The 13,869-nt window shown below is 41.7% G+C and overlaps 1 protein-coding gene across 1 annotated transcript in view; it reads right to left on the bottom strand.

The window, feature by feature from the left end:
• BMP1 (bone morphogenetic protein 1) overlaps positions 1 to 13,869 on the bottom strand; it is a 160,164-nt gene that overhangs the window by 24,742 nt on the left and 121,553 nt on the right. Inside the window, exons 17-18 of the mRNA XM_077469829.1 lie at positions 13,081 to 13,208; positions 4,036 to 4,249 (exon numbers count right to left, since the gene is read on the bottom strand). Coding sequence (XP_077325955.1) covers positions 4,036 to 4,249; positions 13,081 to 13,208 — 342 coding nt within the window. The remainder of the gene's footprint in view (positions 1 to 4,035; positions 4,250 to 13,080; positions 13,209 to 13,869) is intronic.

Here is a 13,869-nt window from a genome sequence, read left to right as displayed (position 1 = left end):
TTGAGCAATGAGCATATATCATAGCTTCACTTGTGATGTGCTAAGGAGAAAGCCACTGCACACCGCAGGGTTCATTGGTGTCCACATTTATTAGGAAGGATATCCAACAATCCTGACATTGACAGCCTTCATCTAGGACTGACTCTAATGCGTTTCACTCGCAGGGTTTCGTTTCTACATCTCTGACTAAACCCCATGGGTGGAATTCATCAAGGGCTGTTCCTTACAAGGGCTGTCAATGTCAAGGTAGAGAGGGAGAACACCGCTCCAGGTAGGTCAAGCGACAGTGGAAAACATTCTCATCCAGCTTGGAAGCCCAGGTGCAAGCAATGCAAATATCAAAAAACACGAAGAAGATCTGGACAGCCACACTCAAAAAAAAAAAAAAAAAAAAAAACTTTTCCTTTTATTCAAAAATTCTTGTGAACAAAAATACAAGCCACAGCAGGAACAGACAAAAGCTCCCATCTGTGGCTTGTATTTTTGTTCACAAGAATTTTTGAATAAAAAAGGCAAACCAAAATGTTTTTTTGAGTGCGGCTGTCCAGATCTTCTTCCTGTTTTTGATGGCCGTCAATGTAAAGCTTGTGGATATCCTTCCTCCTAATAAACATGGAATCCAGTGATCTGTTGGGTGTGCGGTGGCTTTCTTCTTAGCACTCTATCCATCAGCGGAGATAGCATGTAGAATCCCTTGAACTCAGATTTTAAGTGGCAGTGAGGAGAAGCAGCACATTTTTATGTCCATTCACTGATGTGTTAGTTCTTATAAATATGAGCATCTTAGACATATTGAGCTCTAGCAAAAAAAAAAAAAAAAAAAAAATTGTTTGAACACCATATGCAACATATGGAGGCTTATTTACTTATTGAGGAAATCAGCGTGTCTCGCAGGGCCAGTAGCAACCAATCGACAATCTTTGTTCTGACTATGCTAAACCTATGAAAGGAGAAGTCCGATTAGTTGCTATGGATTACTCCACCTTGACCCTTTTCACTGCTCTTTGGACAATAGACATCAGTTGCTTAGTCTTTACCCAAACAGAATTCCTCTGTCTTGTTAAAGATGAACTCCAGGCAGATACAAAAAAAAAAAAAAAAAGGGACGCGTTTAAGCAAATCTAGTCACCCTTAAATTTGAGTTATTGAATAAAAGGAGCACAATAAAATAGGTTTGTCTGGTATCAGCATCATGCAGTATCTGTACAGCAGGGCTCAAAGTGAGGAAGGGAAAAGCAGTACAAGAAGCCAATTGGCTTTGCTGTAGTACAAGAAACACGCTAATAGGAGCAGAGAGCAGAGTGACAGAGCTAAACTAATCTGTTTGGTGTTTCTCGTTTTACTATCCAGTCACATAGGGGGGTGCAGGAGATCTTTGAGTGTCTACTGCGCAGTGTGGCAGAATGTAAAATGTCAAGACTGGGTGTACAGAAATACAAATCCTTTAGTAGGCAAAACAGTTCCCTTACATGCATTTCATCTGTGTCTTAAGCAGTTTGCTGAATCGGCACATGACCGAATTATATAGATAGGGTTGGGATGAGTCTGGGAAGAACCACCTCTGGACACCAGATCAACAGATTCCACATCATGGGATCACTGGACGAGGTGGAGTCGGCCTAACAATTACATAGTTCCCTGTAATTTTCATTTTTTGTTTTAGTCTTTACCCAATATTGGCAATCCACTAACAGAGACAGGGAAAAATATCTGATTAAGAGAAACCCAGAACCCATTCAATAATAAGACAAGTATTTTTGGTGATGCTAATAGATGCTGGACATCAAAGGTCCCCAGCAAGTGTCAACATCAAGAGCTTACTTGAAAACATTGTGGGAATTAACAGGATGGGTTAAAAGGTTTTCTTAAATAAAATAAACGGATAATGCCTTCTGTGCCTTAGTGTTGGAGGTAGGCAGGGGCATCCGCCTTTCCCTTTGCAATTCTGTTAATTGGTCACTGCTCTGGTGGCCCAAGACATCCAGCACTTCTCACGTTTTCTCCAGCTTGGCAGAAAACTCACCATGCAAAGACTTTTTATTAACTGCAGACTCTGTGTCGCCGTGCATCCTAGCTGAAGAAAGTTGGCACATTCCAAATGCTCTGGACTACTGAGTCGAGATCAATTAGCAGACCAGTTGGGGTTGTGGGGGAGCCCCTGGACAAAGCTAAAGCACAAAAGGGTTTTGCCAGTTTTTTCAGGACTTAAATAATAAAAAAAAAATAATCATTGTTTCTATAGTATATTAAAACAGCAGGCTGAATAGCCCAGCCTAGTCTTTCTTTTGCCTTGGCCAATACAAAGGCCCTTCGTAGGGATTTACACGGTGTTCTTCGGCTAACTGGGAAATGTATAATCCGAGCGTTATGTACCTTATATCCTACTTTTGTGGCCTAGTCATGCATCTATTCTTAAGCAAAATAAAATGACACTACCTAGAAATGCATTTCAAGTAGAAAAAAAAACATTCTATCCTATGTGCTGGTTCTCAATTATCCACTGCAGTTTAGTATGTTCTTACAGTGATATTAATCAACGCTGTTTTATTTTAAGTGTAAAAGATCTTGCCTGCACTGTGCAACATTACACAGAGCGGTGGGCTTACCTCCTCTTTCATTCTTCAGCCATTGGTCTCCTTCCTACATTTACGCTCCAGAGGTGGGCTGTGTGAATCTATTTTTAGCAGGACTTTTTTTTTACCCTAAGGCTGGGTTCACATATATGTGAATTGGATGTGCTTGTAACACATGTGAAAGTGACTGGCTTTCAATGGAGCCTGTTGACACATGCACGGTGCAGTTTTGAAAACGGTATAATTAATTATATATCTCTATATATATATCTATACACACACACACACAAATTTGACTGTACAGTCATCTTTAGAGCTATGTAGCCTGCCTTATTGGAACAAATTAAAAGTGTCTGTTAAAGCACAGGTAAAACCCGAAACAAAAATGTAACACATTTAAAGTGTTTTTAACCCCAGAATTTAATATTCCCGCTATATATCCCTGCTGTACCATGTACTTGAATGAGAAAGTCTCCTGTTCTTTGTATGAAATCACTTGTGTTCCTGCCAGTCCCTCTGCTTTCCTATTAAAAACTAACCACGCTAAGCAAGAGAACACCGTGGTCAGTTTTCTAGCTGTGCTCGGAACTCAGCCTGCTCTCCTTCAATGATCAGACTTATCTTGACACGTCCCGCCTGCACATCCTTTCATTGGGAAGATCAGTGTACTGCTGTTTCTCCTCCCACAAGCTCTTATGCAGCTGAAAACAGAGGGAATGTATCATGGCACTGTATCTGTGGAGGGAGCCAAGGTTGTCTTCATGCTTGCCTGCATTTTCTTATCTCTATTTCATGGTGGACAGAGGAGATTAGTAGTTTACAGAAGACAAAGATGTTTGCTTTCCTGTTCAGCTCACAAATATGACAACAACACTTTATGTCTGGCAAGATCAACAGTTATTTTCTGCATGTGCTGAAAATATTCCTAGTCTGAAAAAAGAAAATACAACTACCATAGCCAAGGACTGGTAAGTTGCAATACATTACATTTTTGATTTTAGGTGTAGATAATTTAGATATGTGTTAATAATGACCTTAACATTACAGTTTTGGGAAACAGAGATCAGATAGTAATGGGAAAGGTCCGTTTTATTCAAATGCACCAGAAATGGCCTGATAATGAGTTTCTCCGGTGGACCTCCATATACTTTACCCAAGAAACCTAACTGGCACCTCCCAGTTTGAAGCAGCTCATTATAAATAAGGTGCTACTGAACCTACTAAATTTTCACTCCATTGCATAGCCTGAGCCTGGCAATTGTGGAAAGCAGACCTTAGTTCTGCTTCTTACATTTGAAAGCATATTAAGATTCCTCCGGACAGGTATAGAGCGACTAGCAAACAATGTCTGAAATGCTGTAATTATTTTGATCACTGCGTCAAAACCCCAATAAACTTAAATTCCAGAGACAGCTTTTTTAACGATGGTAAGCCAACAAATTATCTTGCCGATGCTACTCGCCTGTTGTCAGCTCTGCCAGGAATCCCTTTTTCTGTACAGAATTGTCAGATACAAATTTCACAAACATGCTGCTCCCTGGGGCAACGATAGGCTCTGGGACCTTACTGCCACATAACCGTTTTAAGACAGGTGACTTAGCATCAGTGCCAGCATAAACCTCAACATGATCATAAATACATTCCTGATGGGATTCCAGATCTACCTCCTTCACCACCTGGAAAAACAAAAAAAGAAAAGTTCTGCATGAAGTGGAGATGCATAAAATGAGTTCTCATCCAATATAAAAGAGCTTTGCACTTTACATACATTGTTCCTATGTACAGTGCATTGATACAGTATGCAGACACCGTCACTTTTTTGCTGCAGCCTAATACTACAGTTGTTTAGATTCATTTTTTTCTCCATCATCTACACTCAGCACCCCACAAAGAGTGAAAACAGAATTTTCGAAATGTCTGCAAATGCATGAAAAATGGAAAAACAAAACAAAAACTAAAATATCACATTGGCATAAGTATTAAGACCCTTTACAACAACACTTGAAATCTAGCTCTGGTACTTCCCATTTCTCTTGATTGTTGTCGAGATGTTTCTATACCTTGAATGGAGTCCACCTACTGTAAAATTCCGCAAATTGATTGGACATGATTTAGAAAGGCACACACTGCTCTATAAAGGCCTCACAGGTGACAATGCATACTATATCACAGCAAAAGCCCTGAGGTAAAAAAAAAAAATTGCCTGAAAAGCTCAGACAGATCTGGGGAAGGCTACAACAAAAAAATGTTCTGCTGCACTGAAGGTACCAGAGAGAACAGTGGCCACCAGAATTCTCAAAAAGGAAGACGTTTGGCACAACCAGGACTCTAAGAGCTGGTCACCTGGCCAAACTGAGCAATCAGGGGAGAAGGGCCTAAGTAACAGGTGACTAAAAACTAACAGGTGACTAAAAACCAGATGGTCACTCTGATTGAACTTCAGAGATCCTGTGTGGAGATGGGACAAAGTTCCAGAAGGAAAACCATCCATGTAGCCCCCCCCCCCCTCAATTTGAGTAATGGCAGAGTGAAAAACACATGAAAGCCTGCTTGGAGTTTGCAAAAAAAAAAAAAAAAATAAAAAAAAAGAAGAAGAAGGACCTGAAGGAGAAGGTGGTAGCTTCATGCTGAGGATTTTTTTCAGCAGCAGGGATTGTGAGACTGCTCAGGGTTAAGGGAATGTTGATTGAAGCAAAGTATAGAGATATCTTCCACAGCGTTTAGGACATCAGACTAGGCCTAAGGTTCACCTTCCAATCTGACAACAATCCTAAGCACACAGCTGAGGCAACACAGGAGTGGCTAATGCCCCATACACACTATCAGTTTTTCTGCTGAGTTTTTCCTTCAGCTTTACCAAAAACATATAATAGGAGGTCAAGCCGTAGGAGTTTCAATTTCTACGCAATCAGGCAGGCCCTTGCACTACATGGTTTTGGTAAATCTGAAGGAAAAACTCAGCAGAAAAAATGATAGTGTGTATGGGGCTTTAGGGACAACTGTGAATGTCCTAAAGTAGCCAAGGCAGAGCCCTGACATGAACCCTACTGAACAGCTCTGGAGGGACCTTAAAATGTCAGTCCACTAACAGTTCCCATGCAACCTGATTGAGCTTGAGTGGATTTGAAAAGTAAGATTAAGATTAAAAGTGGTGTAGGTAGCTATGGCGCTCCACATAGACCTCAGATAAACGATTAACTATAATAAAGAAATTGATGGATTGATGGAAGAAAAGGATTTGCAAAGTAGAATGCTAAAAAAATCCCCCAATCCAGATGTGCAAAGCTTGTCGCATCATGCCCAAATATACTTGAGGCTGTAATGGCTGCTAAAATCTTCAACACAGTACAGGGAAAAAGGTCAGAATAAGTGTTTGTAAAGGTTTTTTTTTTTTTTTTTAATAAGGGGTGCACCCCGGATCACTTGTGAGCACAAACATCGGTGATTTGCACTATTTTGAATTGGACTGCACTATAAGCGGATTCAACTCACTATTGATGTATATTTTTGGGACTGCTTGAATTGCACTATTATTTATGCAAAGTTCATATTAGATTTGTGAAGCAATGTGTTTACATGGACACCTTTTGAAAATATTGATTACCTCATCTTCCTAGAGCTGGCCGTCCGGTCAAACTGAGCTATCAGGGAAGAAGAGCCTTGGTGAGAGAGGTAAAGAAGAACCCAAAGAGCACTGTGGCTGAGCTGCAGTCAGGAGATGGAAGAAAGTTGTAGAAAGTCAACCATCATTGCAGCCCTCCACCAGTCGGGGCTTTATGGCAGAGTGGCCCAACGGAAGCCTCTGCTCAGTGCAAGACACGTGAAAGTCCGCATGGAGTTTGCTAAAATAAAAAATAAAATTAAAAAAAACACCTAAAGCACTCCAAGATGGTGAGGAATAAGATTCTATGGTCTGATGAGACCAAGATAGAACTTTTTGGCCTTAATTATAAGTGGTATGTGTGGAGAAAACCAGGCACTGCTCATCACCTGTCCAATACAACAGTGAAGCATGGTGGTGGCAGCATTATGCTGTGAGGGTGTTTTTCAGCTGCAGGGACAGGACAACTGGTTGCAATCGAGGACAAGGTGAATGTGGCCAAGTAGAGGCATATCCTGGATGAAAACCTTCTCCAGAGTGCTCAGGACCTCAGACTGGGCCGAAGGTTTACCTTCCAACAAGACAATGACCCTAAGCACACAGCTAAAATAACGAAGGCGTGGCTTCACAACAACTCCGTGACTGTTCTTGAATGGCCCAGCCAGAGGCCTGACTTAAACCCAATTGAGCATCTTTGGAAAGACCTAAAAATGGCTGACCACCATTTGCCATTCCTCCTGGCAGATTCTCTCCAGTTCTGTCAGGTTGGATGGTAGAGGATCCCCAAAGTGTGAAAAACTTGTTGCATCCTTCCCAAAAAGGACTCATGGCAAAGGGTCTGAATACCTAGGACAAGGAGATGTTTCAGTTTTTCCTTTTTAATAAATCTGAAAAAATGTCAACAATTCTGTGTTTTTCTGTCAATATGGGGTGCGGTGTGTACATTAATGAGGGGGAAAAAAATGATTTTAGCAAATGGCTGCAATATAAGAAAGAGTGAAGAATTCAAGGGGGTCTGAATACTTTCCATCCCCACTGTATTTGATGAGCATCATTTTCATTGAAAAACCTATTTTATACACAGTGATGTCGTTGTTAGGTCTATACTTCACTATGCAATGCAGACATATCATGACTGGTGGGAGGGACTGGCATGGTGGTGTACACAGCTTCCTAAACCATTACGGCACCCTGCCTCAGTACTCCTTTCAAGCTCCGTCAGCCCTGATGCAAGCATTGGGATGGCTCTTGAGAAGAGTTTTACAGTTATCAAAATGCTCCGACAGAGGGGAAAAGATAAGCCGTATATGCAACAGGCATGTCGCAATATGTGTCAGTGGGGAGATGGAGTGGTGAAATGCAAATGTTTGGAGTATTTAGATGTGTTGTAACGGCTAGGTTAACATGCATATGTATATGTTACTTGTTGAAAAATTCCTTTATGTACTTGTGCATTGGAAGTTGACTTTTTTTTATTGAGCATGTCAATACTTTGATAAAAAAAAAAAAAAAAAAAAAAGTGCCCGACAGGAGAAGTAGGCATTCCTAGGCAGGCTGTATTTGCATGCAAACTATGCTAGATAATGCCCCATGTGATGCTATGACTGTTTAAAAAAAAAAAAAAAAAAAAACGGAAAACCATTGAATGAAACGGGTGCGTCAAGGACAAGGAATCTGGGAATAGCGATGGATGATGTTGAGGTCCTTCAGCCAGAGAATAAGACAGGCTATGACTTACAACTTCTAATCCCACCGAAAGATGTTGACAGTGTACAGTGAAGTCAGCATAAGTATTTCGGCACAGGGAGGAGCCTGTACAACTTCTGAAGGTAAGACTAAACTAAACTAGAGTTCAGATAGCCAAATATGGGCCCCCCTGACCCCAAAACTATGGGAGAACGACTGGCACGCTTTGCCTGGGGCTCTCAAAATGGCGCTGGCTACAGGGAGGAAGAGGAACAGCCATCGCTCCAGAGATCTGTGGAGAACCCACAGCCAGTGTCTCCTCCACCGGACCGGGTGAGTCCCAGACCCCAGAGGGATTATGTCCGGAGGAGAGGGTGATCACTGGACAGATTTCAATGATTGCATAGTCAGAGGAGGAGGAAGATGAACCGTCCCTTACACAGATAATGGCTGCCATACAGGGATACAAACTGATTGATAATTTAAAAAAAACTTAAGATGGAGTTCTCATTCATGAAGCATGATATTCAGAAACGCAGGGAAAAGGCTGCAGACCATCGCATTGCCTCCCTGGAAGATGCCGTCAGGTCTCTGGATCATAATTCGCAGGTGACAAAAAAACAAAACCCTTTCTGAACTCACTTTAAAGATGGCTGACATGGAAGATCACATGAGAAGAAACACACAGCTGGTGGGGTTCCCTGAGGGAGTGGAAGGGGAGACATCCAGAAGAATTTTTGGAGAAATAGCTTGGAGAGCACATGGCTCCTGATACCTTCACCAAAATGTTTGCTATTGAAAGGGCGCATCGTGTCCCAGGCTGAGCGCCTGCAAAGGCAGCACCTCCCAGATCTATGATAGCAAAAGGTAGTATTCTCCCGGTCACAGACATGTATTCTAAAAGGAAGCCATGACTAGCCCTGAGCTGGCGTTTAATGGCTACCGGATATCCATTTATACTGACTTCTCAGCTGCCACATAGAAGCAGAGGGCCTCATTTTAGACGATAAAGAAGCATCTTAGGGATCTTAACTATCTACAGTATGTTATATCCTGCTAAACTGTGCATTGTGGAAAATGGGAAAGCGTACTTTCACTACTCCAACTGAAGCAGAATGAACAGAATGGCTGGATGACCACGGTCGCCTGTGGGGTGGAGTATCTTCTCGCCCCCACTAACAATCTATTAAGGAAGCAATAGGCTGGGGGGAAAGGTGGCGTTGAAAGTGCCTTCGGTTTTCTTTTAACTTCCCTGGATATAGAGGTTTTTTTCTCCTTTTTTTGACATTTTTTTCCCTGGTTAACATTCTGCCTGGGATTCACAACTATTCTGTTTTTTTCCTGGCAGCTTAGCAAACTGATTGAGATGTTATAAGCTAGAGCTGCACAATTAATCGTTAAAATTGCGATCTCGATTCAACCCCCCCCCCCCCCCCCCACGATGTCTATTGCAGAGTTTGCCGATTCTTTCATATAACAAGTGTAGAGACTTATCTGCTCACTCAGTTGTCAAAAGAGAACATCTGGGCAATCTGCCAAGTTTTTAACATGAAACACTGTAACCCACTCTTCCTTCTTAGATCAAAGGGATAAACTTCTGTGTAAAGAAAAAAATCCAGGCAGTCTGCCATGTTTTTAATAACCTGTAAATGCAGGAAGTTTAACCACTTAAAGTCTAAATGTTTTTATGACACTTGTTTCTAAAGTAAAAATATTTTTTTTGCTAGAAAATTACTTAGAACCCCCAAACATATATTTTAGCAGAGACCCTAGGGAATAAAATGTCAATTGCTGCAATATTTTATGTTTCACTGTATTTTCCCAGCGGCCTTTCAAGTGCAATTTTTTGGGGAAAAACACTTCAATGAAGAAAAAAAGAAAGAAAGAAGAAAGAAAAAAAGAAAGAAAGAAAGAAGAAAGAAGTAAATTTAGCCCAATTTTATTTTTTTGTTTTAATGTGGAAAATGATGTTATGCCATGAGAATCGTGATTTATCTTCTAAGCAAAAAAATTGTGATTCTCATTTTAGCCAGAATGATGCAGTTCTTATTGGGGGGGGGGGGGGAGTACGCAATTGTGTCAGGTGGGGGATTATCTATATTCACCTGCTCTATGCTTGCTTGCCATGGAGATGATTCTTAGGGTTATGGCCTGGAATGTCAAAGGCTTTAATTTTAAAGTCAAACGCTCATTGATATTTATAATATATATTATATTATATATATATATATATACCGTATATACTCGAGTATAAGCCGAGATTTTCAGCCTCTTTTTTGAGGCTGAAAGTGCCCCCCTCGGCTTATACTCGAGTCATCGCTGTCTGCCCGCTCGATCAGCGTGTCGAGCAGACAGACAGCGGCCATTCTATTCAAAAGCCGCGCCTCCGGCTCCGCCTTCGCCTGTGATAGGCGGAACACTGAATTTCCCAGCAGCCTGTGTTCCGCCTATCACGGACATCGTATCATCCTCGTACTACGGACGAGGATGATACGACGTCTGTGATAGGCGGAACACAGGCTGCTGGGAAATTCAGTGTTCCGCCTATCACAGGCGAAGGCGGCGGCGCAGCTTTTGAACTTTACAATGGCCGCCGACGAAGAGGGCACGGGACGGAGGCAAGGCAAGGCACGGCACGGCACGGGACGGGACGGGACGGGGGCAAGGCAAGGCACGACACGGGACGGATGCAAGGAGGCAAGGCACGGGACGGAGGCAAGGAGGCAAGGCACGGGACGGAGGCTCGGGACAAAGGTAGGCTGGGGACACACACACACACACACACACACACACACATGGATGGAGACACACACAGGGATGGATGGATGGATGGATGGAGACACACACACACAGGGATGGATGGATGGATGGATGGAGACACACACACACAGGGATGGATGGATGGATGGATGGAGACACACACACACAGGGATGGATGGATGGATGGACACACACACAGGGATGGATGGACGGACACACAGGGATGGACGGACACACACACAGGGATGGACAGGCATGTCTCACCCTCGGCTTATACACGAGTCAATAAGTTTGCCAGTTTTTTTGGGGTAAATTGGGGGCCTCGGCTTATATTCGGGTCGGCCTATACTCGAGTATATACGGTATATATATATATACACATATATATACACACACACATATATATATATATATAATATATATATATATATATATATATATATATATATATATATATATATATATATATATATATATATATATATATATATATATACACACACACAGTGCCTTGCGAAAGTATTCGGCCCCCCTTGAACTTTTCAACCTTTTGCCACATTTCAGGCTTCAAACAAAGATATAAAATTGTGAAGTGGAACGAAATCTATTGGATAATTTAAACTTTTTTAGCAAATAAAAAACTGAAAAGTGGTGCGTGCAAAATTATTCGGCCCCTTTACTTTCAGTGCAGCAAACTCACTCCAGAAGTTCAGCGAGGATCTCTGAATGATCCAATGTTGTCCTAAATGACTGATGGTGATAAATAGAATGCACCTGTGTGTAATCAAGTCTCTGTATAAATGCACCTGCTCTGTGATAGTCTCAGGGTTCTGTTGAAAGCGCAGAGAGCATCATGAAGACCAAGAAACACACCAGGCAGGTCCGTAAAACTGTTGTGGATTAGTTTAAAGCCGGATTTGGATACAAAAAGATTTCCCAAGCTTTAAACATCCCAAGGAGCACTGTGCAAGCGATCATTTTGAAATGGAAGGAGTATCGGACTACTGCAAATCTACCAAGACCTGGCTGTCCCTCTAAACTTTCAGCTCAGACAAGGAGAAGACTGATCAGAGGTGCAGCCAAGAGGCCCATGATAACCCTGGATGAACTGCAGAGAACTACAGCTGAGGTGGGAGAGTCTGTCCATAGGACAACAATCAGTTGTACACTGCACAAATCTGGCCTTTATGGAAGAGTGGCAAGAAGAAAGCCATTTCTCAAATATATCAATAAAAAGTCTCGTCTAAAGTTTGCCACAAGCCACCTGGGAGACACACCAAACATGTGGAAGAAGGTGCTCTGGTCAGATGAAACCAAAATTGAACTTTTTGCCCACAATGCAAAATGATATGTTTGGCATAAAAGCAACATAGCTCATCACCCTCAACACACCATCCCCACTGTCAAACATGGTGGTGGCAGCATCATGGTTTGGGCCTGCTTTTCTTCAGCAGGGACAGGGAAGATGGTTAAAATTGAGGGGAAGATGGAAGCAGCCAAATACAGGACCATTCTGGATGAAAACCTGTTGGAGTCTGCAAAAGACCTGAAACTGGGACGGAGATTTATCTTCCAACAAGACAATGATCCCAAACATACAGCAAAATCTACAAAGGAATGGTTCACAAATAAACGTATCCAGGTGTTAGAATGGCCAAGTCAAAGTCCAGACCTGAATCCAATCGAGAATCTGTGGAAAGAGCTGAAAACTGCTGTTCACAAACGCTCTCCATCCAACCTCACTGAGCTCGGGCTGTTTTGCAAGGAAGAATGGGCAAGAATTTAAGTCTCTCGATGTGCAAAACTGATAGAGATGTACCCCAAGCGACTTGCAGCTGTAATCGCAGCAAAAAGGGGCTCTATAAAGTATTAACGCAAGGGGGCCGAATAATTTTGCCCGCCCCACTTTTCATTTTTTTTATTAGTTAAAGTTTCAAAAATCCAATAGATTTCGTTCCACTTCACAATTGTGTCCCACTTGTTGGTGATTCTTCACAAAAAATAAAAATTTTATATCTTTATGTTTGAAGCCTGAAATGTGGCAAAAGGTTGAAAAGTTCAAGGGGGCCGAATACTTTCACAAGGCACTGTATACACATACACACACTTTTACAGAACTTGTCGTCATGTTGTAGTGTTAGCAGCTATCTGCTTTTTTGGTAGCGCAGTAATTTTTACACACTACTATGTGCTCTGCTGGTTGCATTGGAAAATTATCCCAATATTATAAATGTATATGATAAACACAGTCAATGCTTGTCTTTGAACTGTTTAAGTAATATATACATCATGGCAGGAGCCAAAAGAGAGTTAACACCGAAGTAAGATTTCCTGAGAACAGAGGGATACCATATGTTCCATACATCTGGATGGAATTACTTTCATTTTTTTTCTGAGACAAATGATATATTGGGCTTCAATATGATCAACTCAGGAGGGTGTAAGTGGCTCGTGTCTTACCAGTTTGACTCTATGTCCTGCTGTGGCTGTCACTTGCCATGTGCACTCCTTCTTACTTGGATAGGAGTCTGGCCAGTTAGGGCTGGAGATGTTTTGATTACTGGCCATCACTTTGTGGTTACAACCAGCTGAAATTAGGAAAACAAAGTTAGCCCTGATAAGCAAGGAAAGAAAGACCCTGGAAGGCAGTTAAAGCCATTTAAACCCAAGAACAAAAATGTAATGTGTTGTAGCTTACCAGACAGACAATCGATGCGGTGGATGCATCAGTTTACATTTTTAGCCTTTTTTTACCAGCTAATCATGAGGATGCCCACCCTTGAGTGACAACATTCTAACAGAGGGAACCATGGTTGTCACACTAGGACAGGACTTTCAACAGATTTTCCTCTCCATCTCCATTACAAAGGGGATTGGATAATCAGTTTAGGCTTAATTCACACACATGCAGTTTGCGTTTGAGCATTTCTGCAGTGCTTTTTGCAGTTTTTACCATGATTTGCATCTTTAACTGGGTTTTTTTTTGGCCAAATTTGTTGTTGAGCAGATAAAAAAAAAATGCAAAACACAAATCCCAGCAGAATCGTAGTAAAAACGCACTACATGCTGTTCTACAGCTTCTCCATTGAAGTCTACTGAACAAAAAAAAAAAAAAAAGAAGCACTGTTTTGCATTTAAAAAAAGTCCCAGCAAAAAAGAACTTCTGTTATTAAAGTGAAACTCCATCCAAAGCTTAGGATTTGGTTCAGGCTTTTATTGCTGTGTCTCAAAATACTCTTTCCTGCTGGC

Source organism: Lithobates pipiens, unplaced genomic scaffold, assembly GCF_037356315.1.
Source record: "Lithobates pipiens isolate NorthernLeopardFrog02 unplaced genomic scaffold, aLitPip1_a1.2 Scaffold_8, whole genome shotgun sequence".
NCBI classification, from domain to species: domain Eukaryota; kingdom Metazoa; phylum Chordata; class Amphibia; order Anura; family Ranidae; genus Lithobates; species Lithobates pipiens.
The sequence above is the reverse complement of the archived record's forward strand: the minus strand, read 5'-3'. Positions and strand labels throughout refer to the sequence as shown.